Here is a 19,026-nt window from a genome sequence, read left to right as displayed (position 1 = left end):
CAAAGAACAAGTTGAAATTACCATTTCTACCATCAACTTCTTCTTCAAATCAAATCCAAAATCATTTTCATCTCAATTCGCAACCAAAACCAGAAACTCTCAAATCTCAGAACCTCAATTCACCCTTCAATGGCTGAATTCCTCGATCTAGAAATCCAAGACGGTGTTCGCATGCCATGGAACGTGATCCCTGGCACCAAATCCGAAGCCGCTAACGCCGTCGTCCCCGTCGCCGCAATCTACACTCCGATCAAACACTTCCCTTCAATGCCAGTCCTTCCTTATTCTCCTCTCCGTTGCCGTACTTGTCGCTCCGTTCTCAACCCCTTCTCCATCGTCGATTTCGCCGCCAAGATCTGGATCTGTCCATTTTGCTTCCAACGCAACCATTTCCCGCCACACTACGCTTCAATCTCCGATGATAATCTTCCAGCTGAGCTATTTCCACAGTACACAACAATTGAATATGAGACACCAGGTGATACTACTCCGATCGTTCCACCTGTTTTCATGTTCGTCGTTGATACGTGTGTAATTGAGGAAGAGATGAGTTACCTTAAGTCGTCGCTGTCACAAGCGATTGAGTTGTTACCGGAGAATTCGCTTGTTGGATTGATCACGTTTGGGACTTTTGTACATGTTCATGAGTTAGGGTTTGGTCAGATTCCGAAAACTTATGTGTTTAAAGGTTCTAAGGATTTGTCTAAGGATCAGCTTCTTGAGCAGATGAGTTTTTTTGCTAAGAAGCCGAAACCGGCTGTTGGTGTTATTGCTGGTGCTAGGGATGGGCTTTCATCAGAGAGTATTTCGCGGTTCTTGTTGCCTGCGTCTGAGTGCGAGTTCACTCTCAATTCGGTAATATTTGTTGCTTTTTTTAGTTGTGGTGGAAAGGGGAAAAGGGGTGTTGTGTTAATTTTGTGTGTTGTTTTATGATTGACAGGTTTTGGAAGAGCTGCAGAAGGATCCTTGGCAAGTGCCTGCTGATCAGAGAGCGACTAGGTGCACCAGTACAGCATTAAGCATTGCAGCTAGTTTGTTGGGGGCATGTGTTCCTGGTTCGGCGGCGAGGATAATGGCGTTTATTGGTGGACCAGCTACCGAAGGATCTGCTCCTGTAAGAGTTGTTGATCATACTCATCATTAATATGTTCCATATATGTGTGTATGTTGACATGTTCCACGTAGGCAAGCCAATATGCTATTAATGTACTTATATTAGGGGCATAAAATTATCCACAATCCATTCAAATCCAGGATAAATTAAATCAATCCATTTAAGTTAATGTATTTAAATGGATACAAGCCAATAGTTAATTTTAATAATGGTTGATGACATTCAGCTGATTCTCTCCACATGTACTATTGTAGATTGTGTCAAAACAACTTTCTGAACCAATTCGCTCCCACAAGGATCTGGATAAAGATTCTGTGCCACATTTCCATAAATGCGTCAAATTCTATGACGGGCTTTCAAAGCAGCTTGTGCATCAAGGTCATGTACTAGATCTCTTTGCTTGTGCTCTGGATCAGGTAATGTTTTCATTTTTTTAACTGACATCTTGTTGTTAGCACACAGCATTCTGCTTGTTTATGATTTGACAAATTATTATCATTGTTTTTCACCTAGAGAACTGTTCACTGTTCAATTTTTGTCAAGCAAAGAATATTTCAATGTCAGTCCAACTTCTAAGTACATCCACTGTAATGAAGAGTTTGTGATGATGGTTTAAATTGTAATTCACTTCCCAATATATTTTATATTTCGAAGTACTGTATTTTGAAAATGATACAGAATGTTTTATTTATGTGCATTCACTGATATCCTTGAGCATCTTTTTATTCAATTTTAGTGGCTGTATTTAACCTTATCAAACTTAAAATATGAGCATTAAGCTCCAGCCTAATGTTCTAAACAGTAGCAATCTTGTACATTGTATAAAAATTTATCCTCGAGTTTTGACTTCCATGGAAACCATTTATGCTAGTAACTGAAAATTTGGTCTCAGGACTTAGGACACACGTACACAGCATTCACCAAAATGCAGAACAGTGTATTTCATAAAGAAATAGCAACAGAGTAATGTAAGGAAAAAGCTCCAAAATACTTTACTGCCAAAATCATTTGATCTTTTGAGCATTCTTCCGTATTTCATCGCACTTGGTGGGCTGGCCAGCCGGTGACTTCTGAGGTGGTTTTGGACGATGGTGAGTAGTGAGTTGTCTGACGGTGGTGATTTCTGGGTAAGTCGGTGGCTGGTTGGGAAAGACAAGAAGGGACTTTGATTTTGGAGAGTTTTGTTGGACCTGATGACAGAAACTCCTCAAGGGACAGTAGATGCAACACCGAGCTTCCTTTGATACCAACTTGATAAGATTGATAGACTTTAGAGTATGATTTGTGAAAATGCATAAATAAAAATACATTTAGAAGCGGATATATTATATACGCTTGGTAATAAATGCATATCTATTTACAAGAAATAATTTGACGAATTTCAAAGAAACAATGAGCTAATTCCTAATCAGAAATAACTCCAGCTATTTCCTAGGATAGGTGTTCCGATATTCACCCTTTAATATTTCCAACACTCTGATATTTTCAGCATACACTATTATTTCATCTAATTAATAATATCAGAAGTAGAAGTTATTAGTAAACATAGGGAGGGGGAAGATCTTTGTATAGAGTTTACTATGTTTTTATGTGAATATATTTTATTTGATCACGTTGTTTGTTCTTCTCTTGCTTTCTCTGTTTTTATGAGGATTCTTGATCTTCCTTTCCTCTAGTATTCACATCTATTATTGGATTTCTAATATGTTGTTTTAATCAAGTTTAATGAAACTTAAGTGTCGATAGGTATCTTACTCTTAGGGCAATCCTGCCAAATGACCCATTAGTCTAATGCCTACCGACTCCTGCCATTAATAACTATAATGTGCTTGTTCATAATTTTTGTAGTCCAAAATCCTTCATCGCCAAATGACCATTTTGTTTACTGTCCTACCCAATTTAGTTTCTGATAAAGTTTTGTTATTGTTAGCATAGTTTTCGAATGACCTGTAGGCTGACAAGTCTATTATTCCATAATTTCTATTGGGGTCCAGTTGTTGTTTATGTTGGTATAATTTTCATATATTAGAAATAATTATTTTCTGCTTTCTGCTTTTGTTACAGGTTGGTATTGCTGAACTTAAATCTGCTGTAGAAAGTACTGGAGGCCTTGTTGTACTTGCTGAAAGTTTTGGCCACCAAGTGTTCAAGGATTCCCTTAAGCGTGTTTTCCAATCAGCTGATTTTGATCTGGGTCTATCATCAAAGTAAGTCTTAAAAGATTTTGATTTTTATATGATGTATGGACATGATTTATGACAAAGCATCATGGTGTCGTTCGTCCCATACAGTTGACGTCATCTAGTGGGATTAAGTCTTGGTTATGGATTTATGGATCTCCTGAGTTATGTATGTTACTTGCTTGTGTAGTAAAAGACAAGCCTGCTCTATGCATAAATTTATTGTCAGTAAAATACCAAGTTATGTTAGGTAAATAGTACACAGTTACATCTGTGAAATTAATGTACTGGTGTATGATTGTGTAAACTAATAAAAAGTTGATTCTTTAAAATAAACATACAGCAGTGACTTGTTCAAGTCACACATTCACCATATTGGTTGTTCTCCCTTTCTCGTCTTCCATGGTGTCCAGAGCTTGGGGAGAAATCCTTTGCATCCCACCCAGTTCCAATTTCTCTTTTACTAAGAAACGTCTCTGTTGGTTAGCCCTCCGGGTTGTGATTTACTCCAGCTATCAAGTCTCCACTATTTTGCTTCATACCAATCTCAGACAGGCTCCATACCAACTGTTTATGATTTTTTAATGGGGCACATTGCTGTGAAATCCAATTTTAGAAATAGTCCAAGAGCACTACTACAGTACACACCCTGACCCTCCTATTCACTAATTCACAGCCTTTGTTAACACTCTTCATGATGCACACTGCCATTAACTGTTCAGCGGAGCCTAATTTTCTGTAACTTTGGGATACTGTGAGAGGAGAAATTGACTGGGACAGCGCTTAGCCGCATACTGGGTATTGCATCCTTCTTTTAGAGAACCATCTTTAATGGCAGAGTACATGCCACTGTTGACATGTTTCACTTGATTGTCGAACATCATTAGTGTCTGATGAAGAGTAATCCATAAAAGATGCCAGAAAAAGAACTCTCGCAGAGGGTGTCATGTGACAAACCAGCTTGTTCTCTTTTCACTATTTTTTCTTCATGATGTGGGTTTGTTGAATTTAATATTTCAGAACACGTATCAGTATGACATGGGATGCATGACCAAGGTCATGGTTTAGGCATAAGTTGGTGGTTCTGGTAACTATAAGTTTAAGCCACGGCCTTCAATTCTACATCAGTTTGGTGCCAGAGCCTTTTATACTGGTTACCTGGCTTAGTGCATTCCCTTGGTTTAGGTATCAGGAGAACCAAGCTCTGTTACCATGCACCACTGGGTAACAGAAAAGTGCTACCATAAACTAAATCTTACGATGCATGCTGTTCTAACATATATTAAACTCTTTTAACTATTAGTTAAGATGGACCCGATCATCTTTCCCTCTCTCCCTTCCTTACACACTCTCTCTCTCTCTCTCTATATATATATATATATGTATTATTGTTTGTTTCTTATTTTAACTTCTTTTGCAGTGGAATATTTGAGATAAACTGCTCCAAGGACATGAAAGTCCAAGGCATTATTGGCCCCTGTGCATCTCTTGAAAAGGTATATTCAGATGCTTTCTTCTCACTTTTTGGCTACATTTTGGATGCTACAACCCACCCCCGAAAAAAGAGATGCTTACATTTTTCCTTGTATCTGCAGAAAGGTCCATTGGTTTCAGATACTGTTATTGGTCAAGGGGGTACAAGTGCATGGAAGATGTGTGGCCTTGACAAATCCACATCATTGTGTCTGTTTTTCGACATTGTGAGGAAGGAAACTCCTGATGCTACAGCACAGGCGACAAGCAATCAATTTTATTTTCAATTCTTGACTTAGTATGAAAACCATCCTAGTGCACCTTTGAGTAATCTATTTCCTGTTATGGTAATGTAGATGAAATATTTCTCACTTATTACAGATCTTTTGCTTCAGTTATCAAAATAACAGTGGACAAATGAGATTCCGCGTTACAACACTATCACGTAGATGGGTTGCTGGACCAGGAAGCATTCAGGCAAGCTTTCATCTGCTACCCTCCTTTGATCAGTTATACATGATTCTTGTGATTTCCATTCGCCACTGCAAATGAATTCATTTGGATGTGATTTATTAAAATAGCTAAATCTCTCAGATGTGAAACTCTCAGGAACCGATACTCCATGCAATTTGAGAGTGCCTGATCTCCCTCCTTTCTCTCTAATTCCCCGGTTTCCCACTTTTCTGCCTTGATCTTTTAGCCCCTCTTCATGTTCCTCACGTCATGCCATGTCAGTAGGTGGTTATTTTTTGTTCACATGTGCAGCATGACTCAACTAATTCCTGATTTTCTAGATTTTTTCCTATTGTATACTTAGTTGCCATAGGTTTCTTACAGATTCATAGAATAAAAATGAGAGAGGGCTTCACATAGGTGATAGATTACTAATTGGCGAAGCTTTTGAGAAAGATGGCTTTCAGCCAGGTTCAGTGGCTCCAGGTGTGAATGGTCGAAGATAGATTATGGTCTGATAAGTGTCAAATTTTATTAGGGTTGTTGTTCTTATATTTCTGAAATCTTGATAGCTGTAAACTATGATACACCAACACATCAATTTTATTTCCAAATTTGTATCAGATTCCGGTACTCTCTGACGTAATCTGGTACTCTTAAACTACCTTTCCAATACCTCTCTTGGCACCAAATCTACAGTACCAGAGCATTACTTGAGAAAAAATCATATCACACAATCAACCAAGTAGAAGTGTAAAGAGAGAAACAGAGCATCCAATCTTCCAAATGGAAGTGTAGAGTGAGGGGAAACAACAGAGCGCATGTATTGCATAGAGGAGAATGAAAAGGAAATGCATCTGCATAATAGACACATTATTCCTTTTCTTCTGTTGACTGAAAAAGGTTTATTCTGATTTATAAGAGCAATCCTAATGATGGTCAAGGCGGGAATGCAATTGATACTATTCCTATTTGTAGGCAATAGCCAGTGATTTCTTATGACAATATTTTCATTTTGTATTTAGTATTCTCAGTTTGAAAGTTTCAAACAAGAATAATATGTTTTATTAAATTTTGTGCATATTTATGTGTATCCTATATTTTTCAAAAATCAGTGTACTCGGTGTTGGATAGATATCATATATGATACTTTTATCGCATCTGTGCATCATAGGTTGTGAATTTTATTTGTTTGCTTTTTTCCGTCTTAATGTGTTAGAGTCAGTGCTTATGGTGGTTAATCACTTCAATGTTTCATTGAATGACTTATCATGTAACTTGAGCACCCTATTTTCTTTATTGATGTTATAAATTTTCAGGAAAGTAAATGTTTTTTCATTTTTTATTACTAAGTTGTTCTCTGGAGTTCTTCAGTGTTATCATAGCATCTCTGTCTATAATGTTATAGGAGTTGATTGCTGGATTTGATCAAGAAGCAGCTGCTATAGTCATGGCACGCCAGGTCTCTTTCAAAATGGAAACAGAGGTGAGTACTGGATGTTTTCTGCACTATTTGTAATATTTTTTACATCAACCTCTACCACTTAAAAATATGTATTGTATATTTTGTAGTTTCTAGCTGAATAGAATACAAGATAGGGTCTCAGAAGATTTTTCTATTGCTATAGGACTACACTAAGAGTTGACATTGAATCTTTACTTGTTTAGATTGGTCTTGGATGTGCCTACTAAGTATATCCAAGAATCGGTGCCACAATAAATGTTTTGTGTGGATGATATTGTCTTAATGGAAGACTTGAGAGAGAAGCTTTAGAAACAAATGACTTTTATATAAGTCGGAGTAAGACGAAATATAGTGAGTGTAAGTTTAGCAAGAGGCAAACAAACTCTTCTATAGAGTTAAAGATTGAGGATCATACCATACTACAAGTCAGTAGATGTAGGTATCTTGAGTCAATTATACAAGACGATAGAAAAATTGAAGGAGATTTAAACCATAGGACTCAAGTGGTTTATATGAAATCTAAGTAGTGAAATGCAGATAGCATAGCGTAGCATCCGACCCCAAAAACACTATAGCGTGATGGCCACTACACTAAGAAAAAGATATAAAAGTAATTTATAGCCTACATAAAAATACTAAAACACACCAAATTAAAGATTGTTTTCTGGCCATCAAATCATTAATTTCTTGCACTTCTGCATCATCAAAACAGTCATTTAACTCACCAAATATTGCTTCTCTGTCAGATTTTTTTCTTAAAGGCATCCATTATTTGTTGTTTTATGTGTTATGGAATTTCCTTACAAGCATTTCACTCCCATTTGGTGTTTCTTGGCTCTGGTTATCCACGTGTATTGGTATGACCACAAAATTACAAGAACACTCTTTTTATTATTAGGGTCTTTCATGTGATTCTATTCCCATGCCATATCAATGTTGTTTCCAATGTGTTTCAGCAACACATCATTGGGAGTGGGCTTGGAAGTGGGAGATTGAGATGAGGACATGATTGAGGGAAATATAGAGAAGTAAGTGAGTATGCACAACAAGAGTAATTATGTAGCAGAGAGGAGTACTTTTGCAGAATTGGAGTAATACTAGGGACTAGGGAGGAGTAGCGAAGTAGGGAGGAGTAATGGGGCAAGGAGGAGTAATGAGGCAAAGAGGAGTAATGGGGCAGGGAGGAGTAATGAGGCAAAGAGGAGCAATGAAGCAGAGAAAGAAATAGAGGAGTTTTAAACAAGGGGAAGAAATGAAAAGAGTTTTCAGTTTTCAAGTTATACAACACACTTGTTTTAAACGAGGGGAAGAAATGAAAAGAGTTTTCAGTTTTCAAGTTATACTGCACACATGTTTTAAATGAGGGAAAGAAGTGGAGGGAAAGTTTTTATTATCAGAAAACCCTAAAAAACGAACCTTTATAAAATAAAGGGCAAAAAAGAAATTTCTGATTTAGAAGTTAGGGTTTCACTTACTTTCAACCTATAGCAGGTTGTGGATTGCGAAATGGAGCGCAACATTCGCAACAGCAAGTCGCACTGCTATCAGTTCGTCGTGGGGGAAGGGCTGCCAACCTCCATGACACCATTATCGCATCACTATCGTGTGCAATTGATTACATAGGATGAAAAGGCGGAGTGCTTCAAGTATCATATGTGATAGAAAGGTATCACTTGAGCTTAAGGAGAAGTTTTAGCATACAACTATAGGACCTTCAATGTTATATGAGATTGAATGTTGGGGAGTAAAATGTCAACAAAAGAATAAACTACATTTACTAATGATGAGAATGTTGCGTTGGATGAATGGACACACTAGACAAGATAAAATTAAAAATGAATATTTTAGGAAAAAAGTTGGAGTAACTCCAATTGTAGAAAAGATGATATAATCATGCCTTATGTAGTTTAGATGTGTGGAGGAGACCAATATAAGCCCCAATAAGGATTGTATAGATCAAATTGAGGTTAGTCCAATTCCTAGAGGGAGAGAGGCCAAGTAAAACCATAGGCGAAACAATTAGAAATGATTTACAGATCAGTGCTTTGTCAATGAATATGATTTATGATAGAACTTAATGACATTGTTCAATTCATGTAGCCGACTCCACCTATTGGAATTAAGGCATGATTATTGTTGTTGTAGACTTGTAGTTTCTAAGTTCTAACTGAATAAATTCAGTGTCATTGATCTCTCTCAATTTTTCACTCGAGAAATATAGCTTGGATCCTTATTCCATAAGGACCAGTTATAGTAACTTGTAAGCCTACCTGAATATGCTGAGGAAAATGGAACTGGATGAATAAAGTTCAAAGCTAAAGACCAAGAATACTCCTTCAATTGTTATAATTGATTGCTATTCAACCAGTTATGTCTCCAAATCAAATCCTACATAATCACATTGTAGCTTACTGTGTGGATTTCAGTTTTGATATATCAGCGACAGAACAATTTAAAACAGTTTATGTATGTACTTTTTTGCTTTGTTCCTATAAAATGTTGTAATTAATTTTAATGGGTTTTGGTTTTGTAGATTTATTACTGTAGGGCATGAATTGGCCAAAAGAAAAAGGTGAAAATAGAGAATAAGTGGCATGGAGTGGTCCTTGTTCCCTTTCACAAAAACAAATGAAGGATTATACTGAGCCAAAAACCATTGTACTTTTTGTAAATTATTGTTGAAAAATAGATTGACCTAAAAATTAGAATTTTCAGTATTCTTTGCTACCTTATATTAGTTATATATACTACACCTGTAGTTGTGAGAATTGAAACCTGCTTATTGCTTTCTCACTGATAGGCTTGATATGTTTTTCGTTAAGGCTTGTGTAAATGTTAGTGCTGTGACATTGTGTAACATGCAATTCTTGAATCAGGCTGAATTTGATCCTATCAGATGGTTGGATAAGGCATTGATAAATTTGTGTTCCCGGTTTGGAGAGTTTCAGAAAGAAACTCCATCTTCTTTCAGCTTGTCTCCCAGGTTGTCAATATTCCCACAATTTATGTTTCATTTACGACGTTCTCAATTTGTTCAGGTATGCATTTTGTATTTTTCAGATTTTTTTTATTGTTTTTCATTGCTGATGTCTGTTGCAGTTATATTTGTACTTCAATGATGTTTACTTCCCCCCTTGGCCATATTTACTGCAGGTCTTCAACAACAGCCCAGATGAGACTGCATACTTTAGAATGATACTGAACCGCGAAAATGTTTCCAATTCTGTTGTAATGGTTCAGCCCTCGTTGATTTCTTATTCATTCCATTCGGGTCCTGAACCAGCTCTTCTTGATGTGGCAGCCATTGCGCCTGATAGGATCCTGCTTTTGGATTCATTTTTCACGGTTGTTATTTTTCATGGTTCAACCATTGCCCAATGGCGAAAGGCTGGATATCATAATGAACCGGAGCATCAGGTATTAATTTGGACACGTTATTAGCTAATCTGATAACATATTTATTCTATTTGGTTTTGATCTGCTGTTTAGTGTGGGAGAAATAGAGTACACAGCTGTTTCAGACAATATATAATTCAGAAAGCATAGAGTATAGTTGACAATTTGTCATTAAAAGTTTGAAAATATCAAACTTTTGTGCTGAAACTAGATTAACTGGTTAGATAGGGAGGGATAAGATAAGATCCATTCAGCAGATGAATATTGCATTTGTAGTCAAGCATTCTTGTGGCAATATATCAAAAATTTTGGACAACTCATTCACTTGTAGGGACAGTTTTGTCAATTTCTTTCCTATGAATCACAGACACCTTGATATATATATATGTTAATGTGTGCGTTAAATAAAATTAAATGCCAACATGACATAAATTGAAAATCAGTATTTATATATTCTGCTATGATAATGAGCCCCACAAAAAAATACTAATGAATCATTTAACAATTTAAATGTGTTGTATGAAAAAAGATTCCAAAACAAAAGAAGGAACACTTGATCTGGTCCGTTGCACCTTGAGAGTGGAGACTTTTCTTATTTTAAAAAACATGATATTATGTTGCTTTTGCCATCTTTTTATATAATAATACAGACCCAACTATATTTTTCAGGCATTTGCTCAGCTGCTACGAGCTCCTCATGATGATGCAGATTTGATAGTAAAGGAAAGATTTCCTGTACCTCGCCTGGTTATTTGTGATCAGCATGGCTCGCAGGTGAACCTTGATTCTTTCTGCCTTTGAAATTGTTCTGTTAGCTTGCTTTCACTTATTTATTATAGCTTTTTTATGCCTTGGTGTAACCAATTACCATCCTGTTTAAGAGGGTTTAAGAGGGTGAGTTTCGTGCAACGGTAAGGTTGTTACTTAGTGACCATAAGATCACGAGTTCGAATCCTAGAAACATCCTCTTTGCTTGCGAGGGTAAGGTTGCATATATCCACCTCCTCAAACTGTCCACTAAGTGGGAGCTTCGTGCACTGGGCCACCCTTTATAATTACCATCCTGGCCAGAGCAAATGGCTATTGTATGTAGTAGCTGCTGCTTATATGCTTCTTTTATTTTATATCCAATGCAACAAAAACAGAATAAAAAATACAATTCACCTCTCATGTCTATCATTTTGTCATGGGTGAGCTTGGACCCAAAAGGGTGACCTAGTCCAAGAGGGTCTCCGTGTCCGGTGTCCCGAAGCAGAGAGACTGTTTCTCAGAGTTGAGCTCGCAAACTCATGGTGAGGAGAAAGGGTGCTCTCTAGTATTGAAGAGGGAAGTGTTATCCTTTTATTTACAATAAGACAATACTTTTACCCTTAAAAACAAAAAACAAAACAAGAACTCTCCTCTTCAGTACGGGAGAAAATCGTTGTTCCATGGTGAGCTTGGATCCTCATAAGTAATTTCATTCATGTAGTTGGTCTCTACCTGGAACTTGTCTTAATGTAAAATCTCTATGTTAGCATTACTTTCTTCTGTTGTTTTTCCATAATCTAAGATGTTTGGTGTTCATATATGTCAATTATGCGCAGGCTCGATTTCTGCTAGCGAAGTTAAACCCTTCTGCTACTTATAACACTGAAGCCGCTCTTCCTGGAGGGGATATTATCTTCACTGATGATGTTAGCTTTGAGGTCTTCCTCGATCATTTACAGAGATTAGTAGTTCAGTAAAATTATAGTCTTCACTTGTCACTGTTATGTAAAATTTTATTTGCATTGTTGCTTGTACAATAACTTGTTTCTAGCGTGCTGTTATAATTTCCAATTTAGTGCAAAATCATGTAATTATTCGAAATTTTGAACTCTCAATTCAATGATATGAATATTACATTTTTGTTTTCACTAACTGCCTAATGTTTCAATCAGGTTTAAAGAATTTTAATGGTGTCCAAAGTTTGTTATCCTCAGTGATAACCTATGACTTTTTGGACATATTTTTCTTCTATACTGTCAAGGGTATTATTCTCTTACCTGCATAAGAATCTAATCCATTTCAGGTTTCATGGTTGTCCCTCCTAACAAGTGTCACTCCCATGAATCGAACTTTCGACATTGAAGATTTAGTGAGATTTTACACTACTACATCAACGTCTTTGTTCGTTATAGACCTATTTTTGAGTCATTACACATGAATTTTGTTTTAATGTTAATTAAAAACAAATGATGGGTAATTTATGTCACAACTTTGTTTTTTTTTTCAATTTGAAAACTTACATGTGAAATATGCAAATGCTATAATATTTTATTTTTCAATAAATCCCACTTAGAAGCAGTGTTGTTGGAACCGGACCAGACGGTCTGACCGCTGACCGGACTTGAAAACGGCTCTGGTTTGCCGTCTTAACCGAATGAGAGTTGGACCGCTTTGAACCGGAAAAAATCCGGTCCGACCATGTTAAACCCGGTTAAACCGGATTAACCCGGGAAGTAAACCGGACGGCTCACTTAAAAATAAAAAAAAATGGGACAATGTTCTAATATTTTGTTTTACTGCGGTCCAAAAAAAGATAAAGAGGTATTATTTCAATATAATTATACATAATTATTAACTATATAAAGTTTTACATTTATATATAACTATATATTTATAAATAAAAATTATTAATTATGTACGAAATCACCCGGTCAGACCGGACGGTTTAACCGTTTAAACCGGTTAAACCTAATACGGGATCTCTGCCGGTTTGACGTCCGGCTCGGGTTTCACAACACTGCTTAGAAGTTTTCATTTTTCTTTATCAGGATGATATTAACAAAATGGTATTAGATAATATATTATTAATATAAATATTATATTTTAGTATGAGATTAAATGCTTCAATTTTAATATTTTAAACATTAAGTAACTAGTAATTATATTAAAATGCTTATATTTTAATGTTTTAAACTTACATAAATATTTCAATAATGAAAATATTTTCTAAATAAGGACACATCTCAATTATGAGTTTTAAACTTGAGCTATAGACATGATTCACCAAACACAAGCTAAAATATTAATAACACAAGCTATAATATTAATAACATGTGGCCTAAGTTAATTTGAGATATCACATATTCAATTTTGATATTTAATAGTCTCATTCATTTTTTTCAACGGATTAAGAATTTAACACTTTGAAATTGATTTTGAAATCAATTACTAAAATTTTCCAATCATGTAAAAGTTAACATTAATATGTAGCTTTATGAAGGTGTATTATTTATCTTAAAATATAATGTTTTCAAATAAGAGTAAACACTTATTCGAATAAAAAAAATCCAATCGTGTAAATTATGAATACATCATAGCAATATTTTTTAAATAAAAGCAAACTTCTAATTGAATCCTTTATCATTTTGGACCACACTAGATTAATCCTAATAATTTTAAATTAATATTCAGTCATTATTTAATAGACTGTAACTTACATTAGTCTATCCCTCTATTTATGTTGGATTTAATATGTATACACTGTCAGTAAATCATCTTGTTAACCATCATTGACTATTAAACAAAAATAATACAAATCAATAGTGGATGATGTGACTGGCCGTGCACAAATTTTAAACTCATTTATATTTGTATGCGATAATAGAATGATTAACATGATACATTTTCTACATAGTTAGATTTTCACATTGGAAAAATATAATCCAACGTTAAATATCAATACATTATCATGATGTGGAGATAACTAATTAAATATTGTCAATACATTAGCAATTTAATTCTAATAAAATTTAGTCATAAATGATAATATCAAAAAATATAAATATAATTATCTCTAAATATGATATAGTGTATGTGTCTCTATGGAAGTTTTTCTAGTTTGTCATTAACAAACACATGTGGATAAATGGACTAAGTGAGTCACACTCAATCTATAAAAGTGATTTAATTTGTACTACTTTTGTTTGAGAGTCAATAATAATTAACAAATGAATGATGGATAATTTGCTGAGAATATATAAAGTATTTACATTATTAGTATTAGTATATATGTATTAAATCTAAATTGATTAAATGATTGAAGAGATAAAGAGGTATTATTTCAATATAATTATACATAATTATTAACTATATAAAGTTTTACATTTATATATAACTATATATTTATAAATAAAAATTATTAATTATGTACGAAATCACCCGGTCAGACCGGACGGTTTAACCGTTTAAACCGGTTAAACCTAATACGGGATCTCTGCCGGTTTGACGTCCGGCTCGGGTTTCACAACACTGCTTAGAAGTTTTCATTTTTCTTTATCAGGATGATATTAACAAAATGGTATTAGATAATATATTATTAATATAAATATTATATTTTAGTATGAGATTAAATGCTTCAATTTTAATATTTTAAACATTAAGTAACTAGTAATTATATTAAAATGCTTATATTTTAATGTTTTAAACTTACATAAATATTTCAATAATGAAAATATTTTCTAAATAAGGACACATCTCAATTATGAGTTTTAAACTTGAGCTATAGACATGATTCACCAAACACAAGCTAAAATATTAATAACACAAGCTATAATATTAATAACATGTGGCCTAAGTTAATTTGAGATATCACATATTCAATTTTGATATTTAATAGTCTCATTCATTTTTTTCAACGGATTAAGAATTTAACACTTTGAAATTGATTTTGAAATCAATTACTAAAATTTTCCAATCATGTAAAAGTTAACATTAATATGTAGCTTTATGAAGGTGTATTATTTATCTTAAAATATAATGTTTTCAAATAAGAGTAAACACTTATTCGAATAAAAAAAATCCAATCGTGTAAATTATGAATACATCATAGCAATATTTTTTAAATAAAAGCAAACTTCTAATTGAATCCTTTATCATTTTGGACCACACTAGATTAATCCTAATAATTTTAAATTAATATTCAGTCATTATTTAATAGACTGTAACTTACATTAGTCTATCCCTCTATTTATGTTGGATTTAATATGTATACACTGTCAGTAAATCATCTTGTTAACCATCATTGACTATTAAACAAAAATAATACAAATCAATAGTGGATGATGTGACTGGCCGTGCACAAATTTTAAACTCATTTATATTTGTATGCGATAATAGAATGATTAACATGATACATTTTCTACATAGTTAGATTTTCACATTGGAAAAATATAATCCAACGTTAAATATCAATACATTATCATGATGTGGAGATAACTAATTAAATATTGTCAATACATTAGCAATTTAATTCTAATAAAATTTAGTCATAAATGATAATATCAAAAAATATAAATATAATTATCTCTAAATATGATATAGTGTATGTGTCTCTATGGAAGTTTTTCTAGTTTGTCATTAACAAACACATGTGGATAAATGGACTAAGTGAGTCACACTCAATCTATAAAAGTGATTTAATTTGTACTACTTTTGTTTGAGAGTCAATAATAATTAACAAATGAATGATGGATAATTTGCTGAGAATATATAAAGTATTTACATTATTAGTATTAGTATATATGTATTAAATCTAAATTGATTAAATGATTGAAGATTATAACATTATTCTATCCATCCAACCAATCTCACATAGTGATATTAATCCTTAATTAATGCCTTAAAGACTTTAGATGCATGATGCAATGTTTGAATTTTGGACTCTAGTTCAATAGATGGTGGGTTTGAACTATGAATTCAGTAGTGTAAGTGTTTTTACACTGTTAACAAATCATCCACTATTGATTTATTAATTATTATTGACGACTTTCTTAAACAAAATAATACAAATCAATAGTAGATGATACACCGTACACAAATTTTAGACTTTACCTAAACTTATTTACCTCATTTATTCTTTTCTCTCTCTCTCAGACTCACAAGTATGTTTCCTCATTTCTCGATTATATCTACTTCCTTTCAATCCCATTGTTTTTGTTTTTTCACCTTTTCGCTGAAAATTCAGTCCTTTTTAAAAAAAATTAATTTTTTTGATATTATTCACTACCCACTAAGATCAATTATTTAGAGGATATTTTGTAATTGCGTGATTCCTCAAACCCATTATTTATTTTGTTAGGGTTTGTTGTGATTATCAGATTTTGCATTGTTCAATAACCAACCCCTTTATTGTTTCTTATACAAAATAGGTTCAATTTAGTTTGAAATGTACTGTTCTTAACAAAAAAAACATGGGTTCTATGAAAAGATAGATTTTTTTTCATTGAATAATGTTTTGTTTAATGTTGTTTGATTAGTGGATTTGGAATCTGGAGCAGAAACTATTGATGCAGAAAATGTTGATGAAAGTTCTGCTGAGAAAATATCAGCAATAGTAGTATCTGAAGAAAATTCACCTAGGGAACCATATGCAGGCATGGAATTTGAGTCTGAAGATGATGCCAAGTACTTTTATGGCGAATATGCGAGACGCGAAGGGTTCAGTATGCGCCTTGATCGCTGTCATCGTTCGGATGTTGACAACCGAATCATTTCTCGTCGCCTTTCGTGTAACAAGCAAGGTTTTAATATGAGAGGCAAAAATGGAACCCAACCTGTTAAGAAACCGAGGGTTAGCATAAGAGAAGGGTGTGAGGCAATGTTGTGGGTTAAAGAGAATAAATGTGGGAAATGGGTTGTTACTAAATTTGTAAAAGAACATAATCATCCACTATATGGTTCTGGTGGTGCATCTCCTTCCTATAAATTATTGGTGAGCTTTATCTTCTTTGATTCCGGTCGCTGAATAACTAATTCTCCGAGTTTCGTATTTTACTTCATGTATAGAAAATCATGGCTAGAAATGTCACTTAAAGTAGTTATTCCTTATGCTATACCTTTACCTTATGAAGTGATAATCATTAGTCTTGAATATTTATTAATCTAGTTGATTAATGCTATTAGACTTTGTTACTATTAGACATTCATATTGCATGAATTTGTCTCTTTTAGTTTGTCATTAAATGTGTATCATATGTTCTGTTTAATGTTTAAGGATCACAGATTTGTTTGTCTTTCAAGGAAGCCGAAATCATTATTAACTTCTAGTTCTTTATGTCCATCTTTTAGGCACAGCCTTGGTGATTATTACCCTACGAGTTGCAGCTTGCGTGTGTTTCTTCATTACTTGCCTATGATTTAGTTTTTAGTTATGGAAACGTAGTTTTTTCTTGATTCGGATATATCTTCAAACATTAGACTGATAATATTACGATTACACACAGTACAGAAAATCGTATGCTGTCCCAGAGACGTATGTCGCCTAAAGAACTACTATCTGTTTCCAAACTCATAAATAACAATCGACATACCTAACTATACACCCTACTAATACTATCCATATATTCTCAACACATAATTACCACATAACTGGGACTGCTAATATTAAGTAATAATTGCAACTAAATTAATTGATAGGTGGCTCGAGAACTTATTATACTCGCCACTGCCATTGAAAACTTATTTCCTACGACTAGAACACACTTACCAAATGGATGGCTTGTCTGCATCATGGACCACGGGTCTTGGTTCCCTCAACAAGTTAAACTAATGTATGGTAGTAGATCCTTCCATGCTCAGTTTGGCCGACTTGGTCTCCTCCAAAGTATCTCTCAGCCCTTGTAGTCCCTCTAAATCGATCTTCGCTACAAAAGGCTGCCAGTTCCACCTTATTTACTGCTATGCGGTATTCATTGATCCATTGTCAACAAAATTTCTTTCATTCTCAGTGACACCTTTCTCCCTTTTGTCGGAACCGTCCTCTTCTTCACTCCTCTTTCCCATGACCTTCTTGGTTTAGGACAGAATGCCCTCCTTTAGGTTAACCTTCAAAAGATTCATCTCCATTTTAGTCAATCTTTCATCTAAAGTAATTCCATATCTTCGACTCTTTCTTCCAACAAATCCACTCTTTGTGACACTCTTGCCATGATTATGATAGAAACCTCCTATCTTGAAGGTTTATTCCAGAAAGAGACATGAGATGTTCAGTCGGGAGTAAGGACAGATCGGTTAAGAGCAATTATGCAAGAGAAGTTATGTATTTCAGGAGCAGTTATCTAAGAGCAATTATGTCTTCACTTTTTATATATTGTGGCATGTTAGACAATTATTAGGTGTGTATTCGACTATTCGGTAGTTTTCCAGGCAGATATTCTCTGTATTGCGCGTAGTAGGAGACTTAGATCTCCGGGACAATAAGTTAATCGTTGTATCGTTTGTAATTCTTAACAAAAACTTGTTTCACTTTACTTCCAGGAATCCAAGGACAGGAAGATTCATCAACTCGAAAAGGAACTTGAGCGTCGAGATCAACAATGTCAACAATATCGCAGACTTTTACTTTCCCTCCTGGAAACTGTTGATGACCAAACAGAATTCTTCTCAGGAAAAGTTGAACTTATTGTTAACAATGTAAAACAACTTGAGAATGAAGTGCAAAAACCTTTGGACACTCACTAACTTTCACTCAGGTTTATTTGAAAGTAAATTATTCTGCTCTATTGTTTTGATAATTGATATTAACTTCTGTGAACTGCAAAGATTTTTAAGCAATACAGAATATAGCTTGGGGATGTTTAACCAAAATTCTCCTGACCAATCCTAGTAGAGTTTGCACTACAGAAATGCGTTTTTTTCCCGATAAAAAAATTGTATTAAAACAGAGCACGAGGGGTGCTCGCACAATACAAGGAAGATCAAGAAGTGATCTTTTTATAAGCTAATTTATGCTGACAGAACTTCCTGTTTTATTCTTGATTCTTTGTGCTGATACAAATGAAATATCATAAGTTGATTAGGAGTGAGTTTTTTTCCGGTACTATCAAGGGTATCAACTCACTTTTTTGTGTAAGGAACTGAACTGTTTCGTGGTGTGTAACTGTCCCTCTCAACAAGTGTCGCCTTGGAGAATTGAATCC

The 19,026-nt window shown here is 34.2% G+C and overlaps 2 protein-coding genes and 1 long non-coding RNA gene across 3 annotated transcripts; all 3 read left to right on the top strand.

Annotated features, from left to right (window-relative positions):
* On the top strand, positions 13-11,979 carry LOC109351996 (protein transport protein SEC23). The gene is made up of 12 exons (XM_019593754.1): positions 13-855; positions 941-1,114; positions 1,369-1,530; positions 3,179-3,321; positions 4,715-4,790; positions 4,890-5,065; positions 5,163-5,244; positions 6,629-6,706; positions 9,562-9,723; positions 9,839-10,102; positions 10,751-10,855; positions 11,668-11,979. Exons 1-12 carry the CDS (start codon positions 130-132, stop codon positions 11,806-11,808), a joined length of 2,289 nt encoding a protein of 762 aa, XP_019449299.1. The 5' UTR covers positions 13-129; the 3' UTR covers positions 11,809-11,979.
* Positions 5,251-6,030, top strand: LOC109352020. The gene is made up of 2 exons (XR_002108313.1): positions 5,251-5,505; positions 5,605-6,030. It is a non-coding gene; the product is annotated as an uncharacterized LOC109352020 (long non-coding RNA).
* LOC109352013 (protein FAR1-RELATED SEQUENCE 12-like) lies at positions 15,923-18,609 on the top strand. Its single transcript, XM_019593777.1, has 3 exons — positions 15,923-15,990; positions 16,366-16,820; positions 18,365-18,609. Coding segments are annotated over exons 1-3 (660 nt in total). The 5' UTR covers positions 15,923-15,989; the 3' UTR covers positions 18,569-18,609.

Source organism: Lupinus angustifolius, chromosome LG01 (genome assembly GCF_001865875.1).
Source record: "Lupinus angustifolius cultivar Tanjil chromosome LG01, LupAngTanjil_v1.0, whole genome shotgun sequence".
NCBI lineage: Eukaryota > Viridiplantae > Streptophyta > Magnoliopsida > Fabales > Fabaceae > Lupinus > Lupinus angustifolius.
The sequence above is the reverse complement of the archived record's forward strand: the minus strand, read 5'-3'. Positions and strand labels throughout refer to the sequence as shown.

Excerpts from the sequence above, each read along its gene's own strand:
- LOC109352013 (XM_019593777.1), top strand. Across the intron at positions 16,821-18,364 it reads CTCCTTCCTATAAATTATTG|GAATCCAAGGACAGGAAGAT; the intron begins GTGAGCTTTATC and ends CTTTACTTCCAG.
- LOC109351996 (XM_019593754.1), top strand. The coding sequence starts at position 130 with ATGGCTGAATTCCTCGATCTAGAAATCCAAGACGGTGTTCGCATGCCA. Across the intron at positions 4,791-4,889 it reads CCTGTGCATCTCTTGAAAAG|AAAGGTCCATTGGTTTCAGA; the intron begins GTATATTCAGAT and ends TTGTATCTGCAG. Across the intron at positions 5,245-6,628 it reads CTGGACCAGGAAGCATTCAG|GAGTTGATTGCTGGATTTGA; the intron begins GCAAGCTTTCAT and ends ATAATGTTATAG.